This window comes from Neophocaena asiaeorientalis, unplaced genomic scaffold (assembly GCF_003031525.2).
Source record: "Neophocaena asiaeorientalis asiaeorientalis breed wild unplaced genomic scaffold, Neophocaena_asiaeorientalis_V1.1 scaffold204, whole genome shotgun sequence".
NCBI classification, from domain to species: Eukaryota; Metazoa; Chordata; class Mammalia; order Artiodactyla; family Phocoenidae; genus Neophocaena; species Neophocaena asiaeorientalis.
Window position 1 is genome coordinate 6948313 of NW_020173922.1, and position 16277 is coordinate 6964589.

The following is a 16277-nucleotide window of genomic DNA, read 5'->3' on the forward strand; positions in this document are numbered from 1 at the left end:
TGTATTTTAAAAAGCAAGCTCCCATTTGTTTAGCTCCCATTTCCTCAAGAGTATTTGGGTGAGTCTAAGCAGTAGAAAAAAAGTAAAACCAGGGGCAGGCCTGACCCATGTCCCCACCTATCAGGACACCCAGATGTAAAGCCTGGTACAGTATCTGGGACTGAGCCAAGGAAGAAAAAAAAAAAACCACCTCCAAGTGTCAGTTACTTACCTTGTCAGTGAAGGGAGACGCCATCACGCAGGAGTGGGACAGGCCACAAGGTCGGCCAAGGAGCAGACAAGACCACAATGAGGCAGGACATCTTTTGTGCCTTCTTGGACGGTGACCAGGGAATCCTTGGAATGCAATGGGTTTGGAGGTCTCAAAGAGGACCCTGAGGCTTTCACAACGACTTGGAAGACACCATAACTGGTGACCCCAGAGAAAACCAGAGCTGGACCCAGGGCTCCTGATCTCACCTCTCCCTCTAGCCCCTTCCCCCAACCATTGCTGGCTGTCAGACCCCACTTACTGGTAACAGAAAAATGTCTATTTCTCAATTCCTCTTTCAGCAAACAAGAGGTACGTGTTCACATAAAAGTCAAACGTTCCTTGTGATTGGCATATAAATCGAAAGTAGATCATCTGAGAAGTGGCTGCGTGGTGGGGAGATAGAGGGATAGATAGATGGAAGGTGCACTGGAAAGGCAGAGGCAAGCCATCTAATAGATGCAAGTCTTTAGAGGTCAGAGGGGACGGGTTTTGTGCAATACGCACCCATCTAGTGAAAATAAGGAAGCTGCCAAGAGCTTTTGTGTTTGCCTTCTGTAAGCCTGTAGGTGTTAGGTACGTGAAAATCTGCTTGGGGGCACCAAGGCTAAAAGGAGAGTTGCAGAATTGTCAACTGGGCAGGTCAGATGAACCTCTCCCACCTCCCAGTTTTGCTGTCCATCTGTTATCAGTGCAACCTCGTGTAGGGGAGGGCTTGCCGGAGGACTTAGCACCTGGCAGGATTCAGCTTCATAAGTGAAGGTTTCCTCCACCGACTCTCAGGTCATCCTAGAGGCAGGACAAGGGCCAGGAGCCCTCTCCCCCTGCCTCTTTGTCTGCCAGAGCTTGGCTACTCACTTCCATTTGTTCTTTGACAAACGTGCCACCTTGCTGGGTGAAGATGTTGGGAGTGTGAACACACAAGACACACAGAGAAACGGCAGTCCTGTGTATATTTAACAATATATATTTATATATATTTTCTAGATCAGTACATTCAGTTTTTAACTTGCTTTTTCTTCACAAACAGAAGAACTCTTACAATAGTAGACTTTCTAAAATAAATACTATTAAAATAGAGCTTCAAAATAAATATTCTATACAAAGGAAACCTTCTGTGGTAACTTTTGATGTGGGGTGAGAAGGGGTTACAGTGAAGAGGGAAAATGTGCCAGGGTGGGACCCTTGAACAGCTTTTCTGTTTGTAACATGAAACCAAACCGTGGGGCAGTGAGAAAGCAGGATAAGACACCACACAGTTACCCACAGCAAAACATGGCAGCGCGAGATTTGTCGTCACCTGTCACAGTAAGCAGAGGGCATGAAAATGCTCACCGAAGGCATGAACCAGGTCAGTGAAGCTTGCGGGATGCCCTGGTGACTTGCGCGGTGCCAAGTCGTGCTGCCTACACCCCACCGGACGTCCCCTGGGGCAGCACAGAGACCATGAAGGTGACGGGATGTGGATGCTGGTCCCAGCCCACACTTTCCACACTTGGACTCATCATAATCTAACTGGGCCTCGCTCGATGCCCAACAGGGATGCACGCAGACTCCAGAACGCGTAAAGAACCAGATGCCATCACGTGATGGTCTTCCATCTCGGTCCGCTGTGAGGGGCCCATATCAATAGCAGGGAACTGGTCTTGACTCCTCCCAGCCAGGGACCTTCAGGAGCCTTGGTTGTACCCCGTCTACCTGCGAGGGCTGGGCTCTCCTAGACCCAGTTCCCAGGGTGCCGGCTGGAGTGTTGGGCCTTCACAAACCCACCCTTGAGGGGAAGCAGCCTTGGCCCCTTAGGACAAGCATCCTGGACCCAGGTTTGTGGATCCCACCCCTGGTTCCAGGCAGAGCCACCAGCCACCCCAGGTTGAAAAGAAGTGGGAAGCAGCTGGCACTTTTCAAAAAAAGGTCAACACGAGGCATAATCCAGCCAAGCAGGCCACTGGTGACAGGACACGCAACCAGCCAGAAGCAGCCACAGAAATGTGTCGTGTTTCTGAGAGCTTGGTTCCTCAGTGGCCCTTGACTGGCCCCCGGGGGCCACGGGCAAGCCAGTTTTATTTTTTCTTTTTGCCGAGGAAAACATGCTGAGGGATAGCTATGCAACAAAGCTGGGTGAACCGAAGCTGAGCACACAGGAGAGAGTTCTGCAGACATCCATCTAGCGGGCTAGATGCAATCCAAAAAGAACAAGTCAAAACAGGGGGAAGGGAAAAAAGAAAGCCAAAACCCAGAAAAATCCATGTTTATAACTATATACACAAAAAGTCAGGGTTCAGGAGGCTGTTTGCCAGGTAACAGGGTCTATGTAGATAGAGACGGTGGGGTAGGGGTATATGTATGTATGTATGTATGTATGTATGTATGTATGTATGTGTGTGTGTATGTATGTGTGTGTGTGTGTGTGTGTGTGTGTGTGCACAGCTTATGTAAGTCAATTCTCCACAGAATGTGCGTGTAGAACTCCAAAGATCACCAAAGTGCAACTTGCCACTGGGTCAAGTTTCCCATGGAGACATTTGAGGGAGGGGCTTTGGGAAAAGTTCTGAGGTCTCACCAAGCGAGGACGTGTGCCCTCTTTTTTGGGGTAACCTCTGCACACCTGTTCTGAGAAAACATCTCCAGTCCCTTCAGTACACATCTGATACATTCAATTAGGACAAGTGGTTGGCTGAATGTGTTTTTTCTACCATTCCCTCTGATTTGTGCAAGAAAATCCATACATCCATCACGACTGTGGCAAAGGTAGCTACAGGAATCAGCCTTAGAAAACGCAGATGCAGTATTTCATATTTGCCTTTTACAAGCCAGCATATGTTATATAAATAAAGCCTAAAATAATAAGACCCTCCCCTCCTTTCCACCAGTCAATAAATACCTACGGTTACAATTAACTTATTCTAAATCATAAGATGTTACTACTAGTCTTCAAGAAGGAAAAAAAAAAAAAAAAAGTCCTTGAGAAGCACTGGGTGCATGACCATGGCAGCTACCTGCCTCCTTGCCTCCTTCCTGGAGGCTGTTCTGTTCCTACAGAACAAACTGGAAATGCTACAAACGCTGTGCCTAGTGCACTTCCGATATCACCTGGGGTAGCTTTTCTGACCCAGACTACTTTCTCTCATGGGGGGAAAGAGAGGGAGGCACAAATTACCACACTAAGCAAAAACCCCGCACAATAGCTAGGGAGGAAGGACCGGACACACTACAGCTTTTGCATGCAACAAGTACCTACCCACCAGACGAGCTGCACTTTCTGAGTCCTTTAGCACCTTGAGAGAAAGAGTTGCTACGTCTTTGGGGGCTGTTGGGAGGGGCTCATTATAGCCACGCACAGAAGCAAGGCTCAATCCCAAGAAGCCCCCGGAGAATCTTTCCCCCACCCGCATTCTTCTGACTCCCCCGCCAGGGCTTCCTAACACTAAAATAGACTCTTTTTTCATCATCTGTCTATTTACATTAAAGATACAGACACTGTACACAAAAGGCTATGACAGCAAGCAGCAGAATCAAGAGAGAAGAAACCCACACCCAGCTCGCCTCAACTCTCACTCTGCCAATGGGAGGTGCTGCCTCTCTTCTTTGCTGTTAAAATCCTCTTCTTGGTGGGGAGGGGGATTGTGTTCCTTGAGGTTGCTCGCCCCCCAGATTTTGAAATCAGCCCTTCCTGGGGGTGGCCCAAAAGGAAGCAAGTGTTTTACTATTATTTCTTAAAACACCGTTAGCATCTGGTTTAATGCTTCTATAAAAACATAATGACTGGATCCAGAGACCACAGCCTCAGACTCATTGGCAAAATGCTATTTGGTCTCGAATTTGCCGCCCTGGACTTCTCTACCCATAAAGTTTCTGGAAAAGATCTGGGTAGAGAGAACTTGGGACACGTAGCGGGCGGGTGAGTCTGTGACCCAGTAAGAGCCGAAGGACGGTGTTATGAGTGGAACACCCCCAAGAGTTAGTGAGGAAGCTGGAAGGGAGAAAAGGTACTGTGCAGTGGTTCCTAGATCCATCCGTGGCTCCGGGCAGAGCGAGGAACGAGGGGGGTCCCAAGTATATACAACAGGGATCGCCAGGGTCTACACCTTCCCCAAGATGTCGGGGCAAACCGGGGTAGAGGCTGGGAGAAGAAGGTATAGACGGCAAAACTCCAAGGGTCTTCTTCCAAGGTCCCCTGGCCGCTCAGTTACCGATTCCTCCCAGGCAGCCAGAGAGAATGCAAAAGAGCGGGGAGAGAGGGAGGGAGGAGGAGGGCTGGGAAGGCATTCAAGCAGCTGCAACTTCCGGATATGTGTCCACATCTGTGTTCCATCTTCTGAAAAAGAAAAATCGCCCCCAAACCACATCACGCCCCTGCCACTATCTGTTTCACACAAGTTCCAGGACCCTGAAAAAAAAAAAAACAAAAAAACCCAAAGTGCTTCTTCATCCTTTTGGGGAAGAGAAGGATGGGCGATTGTGGTCTCTGTTTCTTCAGAAGCTGGGGGTAGGGAGTGGGCAGACTGGCAGGGTCAGCCTGAGGATGCTAAAACCTCTGGCCTCGCTGTGGTGGCCCCCTCTCAGGTGTGAGAAGGGAACCTAGTTTCCAGGGGGAAGTGCCGGGACTTGACCCCAGGTGTCAGAAAGGCTTGTCGGGTCTGCTGGCCTTGGCGTCCCCGGCGGCTGCCTTGCAGATGACGCTGTTCGTGTGCTTGCAGCGGCATCCGGGGCGGCGCAGGCGGTCATAGCCGCGCTGGGCCAGCTTCACGCAGCCGGTGGCAGGCAGGTAGCAGAGCAGGCAGGGCAGCACCAGGGAGAGGGCGCCCATGAAGGACCAGCGGGCGCAGCAGTTTGAGCGCGAGCAGGAGCAGGGGTGGTCGGCGCAGGAGCCCTCATCGTCCTCGTTGGTGCAGTGGTAGAAGACGCCCTGCACCAGGCACATGCAGGTGCCATAGTTGACCAGCGTCTGGGCGGAGCACAGGCACTCCTGGTTGCAGACCCAGCAGGAGGGCAACGTCCGGGGGGACGCGCACTCCTTGCACTTACACTTCCCGCAGGCCTCGCACAGCAAGAAGTGCTTGTCCAGCTCTGGGGGGACGGCCGGGCCCTTGAGGTCCAGTGGCTTGCAGTGGATGGCCTTGGGCTGGATGCGCACGGCCCTCGGGGAGGCCTGGTCAGCCACGGGCGGGGGGGCCATGTGGTCTAAGAGGCGCTGGTCAGAGGACGTACTGCTGCTGCTGCTCACAGAGCTGGGGCGCCCGCTGAAGGAGATCCAGTGGTGGGTGATGTCCTGGTCACAGCGGGCGGGTGTCAGGGCCAGCTCCGGGGCTGCACCCCGGGTCCGCTTGGGGCCGGTGGGGGGTGCCAGGCCAGGATTGTCGATGTAGTCGTTCTCCACGTGGCTGGTCTTCATCTGGTCGATGGGGAGAATGGTGAGGGGGTGCTGGAGCCGGCCGTGGGCCATACGGCTGTCCAGAAGGGGCTGGACCATGACTGAGCTGGGAGTCAAGGGGACGCTCTGTGGGATCGGGGGCTCCATGGGGCCAGAAGTCCTGGGCTGTGCAGAGAAGCAGGCTTCTAGGGGCCCTGGAGTCGGGGGCGGAAGAGAGAATGGATTCCAGGCATCAGTATGTGGCCTGTTAACACCCCCCACCACCCCCACCCCCGTCAGGTCCTCGGGAGCCCAAATGAAATGGGAACTGGAATTCCTTTGGTGGACTCTCCAGCATTATGGCTTAGATGATTAATAATGACAGCAACAACAATAGTAAGCGGTAGAAATAACTTATTTAGTACTTACTATGTGCCAGGGACTCTTCTAAGCACCATATTTATTACGTCATTGACTCTTCACAATAAACCTAAAATGTAACTACTATTATTATCCCTTTTCTAGTTACAGGAAACTAATGTTCAAAGTAACTTGTCCACAGTCACACAAAACCATCAGTAGCAGAACTAGGGCTCAAAGCTGTGCCGTCCGAGTTCATTCTTATAACCCCCATGAAACATGCTTCTGATTTAAGACAGATACAGCTTAGCAGTTATAAACACAGGCTCCGGAATCAGATCCAAGTTCAAATTCTCACCTCTGCCTAGCAGCGTTACTGTAAATGAGGTTCTTTAACCTCTATGCCTTAGTATTTTCATCTGTAAAATGGGTTCTTGTGAGGACTAAATGAGAAAATGCATATCTAGGACCTAGCATTTTGCCTGACACACAGCACATACTCTAATTTATCACCATCCCAGAGGGCAACAGTTTAGATTTCCTGAGCACTAATAAGCACGACTATTAAGTACCAAGCGATGTGCTGCGTGCTGAGGATGTGGTGACCATGACAGACGGTCCCTGTATGCTCCCATGTAGTTTATCAGCTGGATAAACAAAAGCCTTTATTTCAGATAATCACGAGAGAAGGAAGAGCTGTATCTGATGCCTGCACATCCAGGATATTAACTTATTACCACTACTTCTGAGAGCAGCAACATCTAGTGGCTAATAACCCCTGGGTAGGTGCACCTCTGACAACTTGGATGGGAAATCCTCCCGAGGGGCTCTCACATCACCCATTGCCAAGTGCTGAGCTGAACATTCAGCCTAAATGCTATTTACTAGAATAGCTAAGCCAACCCTGGATCAGTTTCTAATTTCACCGAGAGAGTGCAATTTTAAGTTGGAATCCGGCCAGAGATTCAACTGCAGTGCCTGACACGGAACCCCAGGAAGTCACTTAAATCAAAGAGCGGAAACGGCTTGGTTCAAATTTAGAAAGTGCACATTGTTTTCTATTAGAAGTGCCATTTCCTCGCCCGCTGACCTTTACATTCAGAATTCGGCTGGAGATCAATTTAAAGAAATAGCAACAGAGGCCAAGACCTCTGCCCAAGGGGGCACGATTTGGAATCCCAGACAAAGATTAGACTCTGGGAAGATTCCACCGGGCTTGGGAGTGGGGGACACAACAGATAGCCAGAGTTCGGATAAAAGGGAAAGATAACCACCTTTGGGGGGGGGCGGAAAAAAGACCATTGGATTAACGTGCTACGGGATAGGGTTTTGGTAAATGCTTTTTCAAGACGCTAATGATGTTCTGATTTGGAGAGCTGACCCTGTACCTCCGTTATTAGGTTCACCTTGCCTCAAAGGTGATGCTTAAGACGGGGATGTGGATAGGTTTCCACTTCCAGTTCTAATCCTGTATCCCTCCAGACTTGGGACACAGCTGGTGATCCCAGTATTCCAATCACAGGAGAATGACACCTGCCCCGAGTGACACATCCATACTTATCAGTGTCTCTATAGTAAAGAATGAAGAGAGGAAAAAAAAGGCATTCAGGGCAACTCTGTATTATACTTCCCCTGCTTGGAAACAACAGTTTGATCAGAAATGGTTAAATTGGGGAAGGGCCTCTTTAGATGCTTTCCAGCCTGTCTGAAATAAAGAGCTAGGTCTAGATGCGAAGTTCATGAAGTGGATGAAAGGGAGCTTATCCACAAGGTTCTCATCTGTATACTGCAAGGAAAAAACCATTAAGTCTTTTCTGCAAGGTTCATTGCTCAGTCAACTGATATTTCCCCTTCGCAAAGCCATGAACTATGGGCTCATGAACAAGGGCTCTGCTCCCACAGTCCTATCTACTTAAGAGAGATTTCTGTGCACAGTTTCTCCCATCTCAGAGGATGTCTGCCTAGAGGTAGCCTGCCTCCTGCCTCTGTGTTCCCTCCACATGTCAGGAGAGCATCGTCTTCAAAGAAGAGACTTCCCCGTGGCAGAGTTAGACTTAAGTGTCTGGCAGGTCTGCCACCAAGAAATAGTCATCTGCCAAGGCAGCCTCCTTTGGGGATCCTGGGGTCAGGGCTGGATGAGGGGGGGGATGTTAGTTAAGCATTCAGAGAGAGGAGTTTTTCCAAGGATCAAGTTGGCCATGGGGCAGAACTTCAGGGGATGCTACCTCAGCCCACTTTATTCTTTGCAGGCACTCCAAAGCCTTGCTTCTAGAATAAGTGGGTTTGGGGTCAAGAGAAGGTTAGGAGTCACGGGTCCCAGACCTTTGCCTGGAGGAAAAGGTGTGACTAGGCAGAAGAATGGAAAATGCTGACAGAGGCACAGGAGACGACTCTGGCGCCAGCCAAGAGGTGCCTCAGCCAGAACCCTGCAACCAGGGCAAAGACAACACGATTCCCTTATTCCAGAAGCTCAGGGTCCTGCCAACAGAACGTCAGTGGTGGTTTGAAGGCTGTATTGCCCCATGTAGTTGGGCTTTTTGCCTCTTAGGACTAGGATTGGGACTGGCCATGCTGTGGGTACTCCCTCCCCTATACAGTTTATCCACTCTCCTTCCCCTGGTCTATTCCTGGGGTTCTATAAGAACGGGCACACTTTCTATGGAGGAAGCAAAAGGCATGGGCAGTGCCTGGGGATTTTAATAGGCCCTGGAATCACAAGACAGATTCATGGAAAAAGTCCCATGGAAAAGTCCCACCAGGAAGCCAGGGTGGGAGCAGCGCCTGCAGGCGATGGGGATATTGGCATTAGCAGGCTCCCATCACTCTCCAGAGGCAGCTGTCAACATCTGGGCCTGCACTCAGGGCCAGACATGGGGGTGGGAGCTCAGTCCACGATGACTCAGCTCTCTTGGGACATGCTGCATCCAAGATGGCTCCGGCAGGCATATTCTAAAATGCATCTTCCCTATCATAACCCTGATGGAAGATGCCTTCCGGCCACCAGGGGCTCAGAGTTGTACCACTCCAACCTTCTCAGGCTTCATGGCCTCACCTCCCAATTAGCCGGGACCCTCCGCAGGAGGGTGGAATTCATTTGGCTGACAAGAAAAACAACTTCCGGATAGCCTGTTTGATAACCCCTCAACACAGCTCAACGGTGTCTCAAACCCGCCTCCCCCGCCAAGTCCTCGGCTTAGAAGATTGATCCCTACTCACTGGGACACACCCACCCTCCAGTCTGAGCAACGCTGCCGAACTTAAGTGCAGTTTAATATGTACTCTGCTTCCCCTGCAAGGAAGGAAGAGATTTATAATACAAATAGGAGAGAGGAGGCTTTGCCTCATTTAGGCTGTTTGGGAGACTGATGGCCAATTTGGAAGACTGTGGACAGAGAAACAAAGCCAGCAGTCCACTTAGCCAGAGACGCACCTCTATCGAATTTTTGGTGGCAGCCTTATGGATTAGCATGAGGAAGGGAAACTTTTACCTCCGTTCCAACCTTCTAATAATAATAATTAATAATTAGGGGAGGGCTTCCCTGGTGGCGCAGTGGTTGAGAGTCCGCCTGCCGATGCAGGGGACATGGGTTCGTGCCCCGGTCCGGGAAGATCCCACGTGCCACGGAGCGGCTGGGCCCGTGAGCCATGGCCGCTGAGCCTGCGTGTCCGGAGCCTGTGCTCCGCAACGGGAGAGACAGCAACAGTGAGAAGCCCACATACCGCAAAAAAAAAAAAAAAAAATTAGGGGAGCAGCAAGCATTTATGAAACATTTCTTGGTGTCAAGCTCTGTGCTAAATCCTCAATGATTTTCTCCTTCAATCCTCACCATCCCCTTGAAGGATAATACCCATTTTGCAGAGGAAGAACAAAGGGTCATAGAGCAGGCAAGTGGTCAGGGCAGGATTCGAACCCAGGCAGCAGAGGCTCCAGAGGCTGCAACTTCAGCCCAGCGACCCTGACTTGCAATAACTCCTGGGTATTCATGGAAGGGCACGGAAGCACCCCTCTCTCTTATAGCCATGAACTCCGCCAGTCTCCCAGGTCTGCCACCAGCCCTCAGGGAACCTCATTGGGCCATCTTCGGGTTCTTACCCAACCAGCCTGGAAATGAAGCCAGAGAGGGCTGACATCAGACTGGCCCCCAGTTAGGGGAATTTTCAGTGTGGAAAGCAGAGGCTGGGGGGTTGAAATCTGTCATTAAAGGAAGGGTCAGAGCGCAAGACATCTTCACTTCCATTTTCTTTGGCATCCCTTTTGTCACCTCACACACCCCCATTTTTCTAAGAGTTTTCATTTTTAGTTTTCTTAAGGTTGAATGGGTCTCATTTGTAGGATCTCACCACAAAGCAGTTCCTAAAAGGAAAGCCTAGAGTGGGTGGGAATCCCGTCTCCTCCCACCTATAAAGTTGAACTTAAGGGTCCCTAGGGCACGTTCATGGATGCAGCTTCCTGGTCCAGGTCTGTGGGGAAGGGAAGGAGGAGCTAGGGTAAAAGGAAGGCAGAAGAAGAGAATCCTAGAACACTGAATCAGCAGGATATCGAAAAGCCCAGAGCACACTGTCCTGTATTTGCGGCTTCGTCTGTGAGCCTGACATTGCATGTGTACCTGTGGGGAGGGGCTGAGCATCAAGGCGGCAGACAGCTCAATGCAGGCTGGCTGGAAAGAATCAAGAGGCATGTTAAATGTCTGTTCCACCCATCCACCCCTTCCCCTGGACTTATCCCAGGGAGAGGAGTTGAGAAATATTAGGAAAACCTGACAGTTGTACTTTGAAAACAACAGGTCAGCTAATGCCAAACTGGCAAGGGGCTCTGAATGAAAGGGTAGTTTCTGCACTGCCCCATTCAGTCCCAGCAGGTGCCTTCAGGGAAGGCTGTTTAAGCCTTTAACAGCTCAGAGAAAAAGGTCTCTAGGCTTCATGAGAGCCCGCCCACCACTATCTACCACTCTCGCTTGGGTTCTTTGGGACAACACTCCAGTTTAGTTCATTAAGCTCCAACTAAATAATGACTTATTGCTTCAAAAAGACTTTTTAAAGGGGGGGAAGGGGGATGAGGGAAGCCAGGGACTTGCCTTCCCTACACCCCACTGAGGGGGACAATCTCTTCTGCAAATAAAGCATTTAGGCAGCTGGATTTGCCTGAGAAACCTTGTTCCTCCCTGCCACCCACCACTAGCACCAAGGAGCTGACCTCTGGTCATAACCTGTCAGAGATCACAAAAGCAGCTGCTTTTCCTCACGTTGTCCCATCCCCAGTTATCAGTTCCCAACCCTCTTCTCTTCTTTTTCCACAACCAGCTGAGCTCCAAAGCCCCGGTGCTAGGGTGAGTGGGAGAGGTCTTGCTGTACTTGGCTCTGGGCTATTCTAACCCGCTACAAATTTTGGCTTCGATGTATTCCCCTCTGAATTGTTGTCTGCTCAGATCCCCTTAAAGAGGGATCAGAAGTCAAGAGTGAGAAAACAATGGGGCTAGAAGTCTGTTAACTACTGGTACAGTTGGGGAACCACTGGGCCACATCAAAGTTTGGGATGGGGCACCAGAAATCTAAACCCCAGGGGAGGACCCCCCCTCTCACTGACACCAAGATTATTTTATTTGTCCACTAAGAATTGGACTTACAATAATAGACGTTAGCTTACTCCTGGGATGGGGCAGGAAATGACTCCTCCTTCCCCCCAACCAGAAAGAGACAAGGGAAACCACTTTTCTGCAAAGGGCCACCTGCCCCAGAAGGGCCCCTTCCCTCCTCCGTGAGATCCAGCACATCTGTGCTCCCTCCCCGGTGCCCTTGCTTCCTCCACTGACTGTCCTTGGAAAGAACAATCGTGATCACAGCTGAACGGTGGAGCCTCTTAAACCCAGCCACATGTCCCGGATACATCCCCAGCCTTGTCAGCTGTCCGGATCTGCAGGGTGGCCCCAGGCCCCCTGGAGAGCTAAGCATCCTTCGCCTCTTACATCACACAGCACCCCACATCTCCTGTGGAGGAAGGGTCTCCCTTACAACCAAGCCCTCCTTGCTAGGCACCCAGTAGTAACAAGGGGCACAGTCCCAGCCCTGCACACTTGCTAGCTGCTCAGCTGGCCCTGGCCCCTCGGGAGGAGTTTCTTCTCCCCACTCTGCAGATGGGGAGACTAAGGCCCAAGCTTAGCACATTTCCTAGCCCTTATCTGCTTTGACCCAGCCCCTACCTTGGTCTGGAAGAGGTAATACAGTCTTCGGTTATGTTGCCCTTCATCACCTTCTTCCTTTGGCTCTTTTGAGAGAGTAAAAATATATTCCAATGAGTCATTGCTTTCCCTTCTGTCAGGTAGATCCAAGTTGACCATGAGATGGAACCTTCTCCACTCTTGCCATGTCGACATCCTAAATCCAAAACTTTTTATTCTATCCCTAGATCCAGAGGCTTTCCTCACAAGGGAACTTCCACCTCAGTAGGGCCCAGATGACAGACAACTCTGGATGCAGAACCACATTGAAAGCCGTAACTTTCTAAGAACACTGACCTTCTTCTCTGAAGAGAAGGGGCTCCTCTCTAATAAGCCTCCCGGTACGGTACCATCACCCGGGCCCTACCCAAGAGGATGGACCGGGGAAAGAAAAATAATTGTGGGGGCCGGAAGACGTCACATGAAGGGACTAATAGCATTAGACATTGGAACAGAATCCCCCACAAAGGATTTATACTTTGGTGATACCAAAGTATTAAACCCCAGAGCAACACACCTCAGGGCCATTTCTGAAGGTGTTAATGGGTGTTTTTTCCTCCCTTAGTTTTAAAAATCACTGACTTTCAAATTCTGCACTGAAAGGCTGCCTTCATTTGTTTTTCAAGTCAGCCAAACCTCTGGGCAGAGGCAATGTCAGGTTTACCAGAGTGGGGGGGTGGAGTTCCAAAGAGCCCATCTCTCCACCTATTCTGGAAGGATGAAAACAAAAATGACATCTGTGAGCTCCAAATGCCCCCAGCCTCTGCCCTGCTTTAACCGGGAATCATACTATTCCATGTGATCAGTCTCTGCCCACTTCACCCTACCAAAGCTTTAAGGAGATGTTGCCATTTCAGAGAGTAATTTGGTAAAGGTCATGGAATGAGCAGGAGAGCACTTACTCTAGAGTTCAGAATCTACGAAGGAAGATAACCAAGAGACATCTTTAAAGTCTTCCTCATCAAGCTGACCAACATTTGTCCATCAAGGAGATTTTAGAAATCTGCCACCAAAATGCCCCCTACCCAGTACTGGCCACGCAGCTCAGTTGGTCAGGATGTGCACTGCTCATATTAGAATTCGTCTGGAGCCTTCTGGCAAGTGAGGACCCTCCCAAGGGCTAGGAAAGACAGAAAATTTGATTTCACACTGGACACATCTACAACTTCTTTCCCACCCTTCTGCTGAAAGAGAGAGAAGGAGACAGAGAAAAGAGAGAGGGAGAAAGAGAGGGCTGGGGGTGGGGGGGTGAGGAGAGAGAGAGAGGTAGGTGTGGGGGGCATTGTCAATGGCTGCCCTCCCTTTCCTAGTCCTCCCCACACCCACACACTAAGGGAAAAACTGAAACTTTCAGATGTTTATGCTCCATTCGTATGAAGATCCGGGGGAACGCTAAACATTGTGAAATCACCAGTGCAATATTGCGTAGGGCCTGAGGCCAGACAGCGCTTATTAAGAGATTGATAAACCCACATCTCCTAAATGCTCTGGGCCTTCACCTGCCAGCTTTGTATCCCCCAAGAGGCTCAGAGAGACTGGAGAGCCTTGGTCAGCTAACCGGACAGAGATGCACTTGCTCTCACCCCTCCCCAAACTGGAGAGAATCATGCCACTGGTTTGGAAGCAGGAAAGAGGGGGTTCACACTGGGTCTGGGCGCCCCACCGAACCCACAACCTTCCTTTCATCGCGAATCATGCTGGGGTTGGGGTGGGGGAAGTGGTCTCTGAGCCTTGATGAGCCAGAAGGCAGCCTTCTGCCCTCATCCAGGCCTGACAATATGGATACCCATCCAGCAGCCGGTACAAGAGGCAGCCAGCAGCTCTTCCCTCTGCCCACCATCCAGCCCCTCCAGCCCAGTTCGCTTCTCCCGTCCATCGCTCAGCCCATCAAGCCATGCAACCATTTTCCGCCTCTCCTGCCTCCTCTGCCCACAACCCCCAGCCCCCAATCAAAGAAAATTGAGAAACCGTCTTCTTGCACAAGAGCAGCTACTGTCTAAATGCTTTTTGATCGTCTGTATGGAGGGGAAACTGGCCAAAGCCCTGCTCCCAGTGATGCAGCCAAGCTCCAGCTGTCCTGGCTGACCGAATTTGCCCTCACCCCCCTTCACTGCCCGCATAGGCTTGGCGATTCAGAATTTTCAGAACGTACCGTCTCTATCCTTCTCTCTTCTCGGTGATGTCAAGCCTGGTACCACCAAGAAGGAAGGAGAGAAAGCGGGAGCCTTATCTCTCCTACGCACGCAGCCTCTTCCTCCAGCTCCCACACGCCCGGCGTTATGGAAACGCACCTTCAGCCCCTACCACAGCCCCAGCGCGGCCCGGGGGCCCCGGGACCTGGCACAGCTCGGTGCCCGGAGATAGGGAGGCACGAGGAGGCCGAGGAGCCTCGGGCCCTGCAGAGGCCGGGGAAGAAAAAGGCAACTGCAAGGCAGCTGCACAGCATAAAATGCGGCAGCAGAGCAAAGGTCAGACGGCAAGGAACCGCCTCGCCAAAGAGAGAGAGAGAGCAGAAATGCCCAGTCCCGGCCAGCCCCGCTCTGACCATCGAGGGGGAGGCAGAAGGGAAGAAAATCCAGTCCCTCACGGCTCCGAAGGGCAAAGAAAAACCTACGTCGAGCATAGGCCGCTGCGGCGGGCTGGGGAGATCTACGGCGGAGCTGGCACCGTGGGCAGCGAGCCCGGGGTGGGCGAGCCGCCCAGGGCGAGGGCGCCCGCCGGACTCAAGAGGTGGCTCCTGACGGAGCGTAGAGCCGCCTGTTACAGCGCCCGAGGCCGGTGGTGGCAGGGGGAAAAAGGCCAGGCCAGAAGCAAACTCCCGGGACACGCACGGAGCTTCCGAGTCGTAGAGAGTGGGGAAGCTGTGCTTGGCAGTGCCCGGGGGTCGGGAACGCCGGTGCCAAGCTGTGAACACCCCCGGCGCCTTGCCGGCCCACCCGAGGGCGTCAGGGAGCTGCGGCGCACCGCAGCGGCTCCAGGAGGCGCAGGGAGAGGGAAGGAACACTGAGGCGCGCCTAGAAATAGCGCACCATTTGCCCCAGCCCGAGGGGGAGTCGCGTCGCGACTCAGAGAGGGGCAGCTTCACATCCCGAAGCCGGCCGGGGACTTACTTTGAGGAGCCGCAGAGTCACAAGCATTGCTCCACGTCTGTGTGAATTCCCGAACCCGAGTGGGTCTGACGCCGCTGTCCTCACAGACGCCGGCCGGAGGAACCGGCACTGCTCCCTGCGCTGCTCAGCGCCAGCACCGCGCTGTCAGCCCCTCTCGCTGCCTCCGCGGCGATGTTGCAACCACTGCCTGGGAAAATGGCTTTTTTATGAATGGGAGGGAAGGGAGCTCCTGTGCGCACGCGCGCAGTTCGCGATTCTATGAATGGGTGGGCACAAGAGACCCCGCGCGCGCATGCGCCGCGCTCCTTTTTTTATGAATGGGGGGCCGGAAAAGAACTTAACCCGTGATTGCTGGGGCTGGCTCTCGCTCCTCCAGGGGCCGTCGTTATTTTACAAAGAGGGGTGGAGGTTGTTGTTGCCTTTTTTTTTTTTTTTTCCTTTATGAATGGAGGGCGGCGGCGACTGCTGCAGCTGGCTCAGCTGCGCGGGCTGTACCCCCTCCCAGCCTGCGAGAGGAGGTAAAGGCCACCTTCACGCCACTGCGGGCCTGGGCTGGAACCGTCAGTGTTGCTGGGGGGCGGGGGGACAACTGCGGCCTCAGGATCCTGGACTGAGAGCTGGGTGGGGGAGGACACACCTAGATCTAGGGATTTCTACCCGCCGCAGGCAGTCGGGAGGGCGGGGGAACGGGAAAACCCCTGCTGAGGGCCTTCTCTTTCTCTAGACTAGGGGCGTCGGGGGGCGAGGGGTCTTGAAGCTGTGTTTACCAAAAATTAAGAAAATGTCAAACGTCCATATCAAAGAAGGGCGGAGTGGGGATTGCTGAGTGAATCTGGTTCCTTTCCTGACGCTGAGTCTCCCTTGAGTAAGCGCAGACCACCCCTCCCCCCATTTCTTGGGTGTGGACAGCGACTGGGCCTAGGCCTCTTCCGGCTCTAGTACCCCCCAGGGTGATACTGGCTACTCAGCTAGAGACCTGGCTCTCGCCTGGC

At 52.2% G+C, this 16277-nt stretch overlaps 1 protein-coding gene across 1 annotated transcript; it reads right to left on the reverse strand.

Annotated features, from left to right (window-relative positions):
• Positions 1-1201: 1201 nt before the first annotated feature.
• Positions 1202-15451, reverse strand: SPRY4 (sprouty RTK signaling antagonist 4). The gene is made up of 2 exons (XM_024752452.1): positions 15286-15451; positions 1202-5815 (listed from the first exon to the last, which is right to left on the reverse strand). Exon 2 carries the CDS (start codon positions 5766-5768, stop codon positions 4869-4871), a length of 900 nt encoding a protein of 299 aa, XP_024608220.1. The 5' UTR covers positions 5769-5815; positions 15286-15451; the 3' UTR covers positions 1202-4868.
• Between the last annotated feature and the right edge of the window lie 826 nt (positions 15452-16277).

What these genes read in the sequence shown, in the direction of transcription:
- SPRY4 (XM_024752452.1), bottom strand. Translation starts at nt 5,768, where the DNA reads ATGGAGCCCCCGATCCCACAGAGCGTCCCCTTGACTCCCAGCTCAGTC.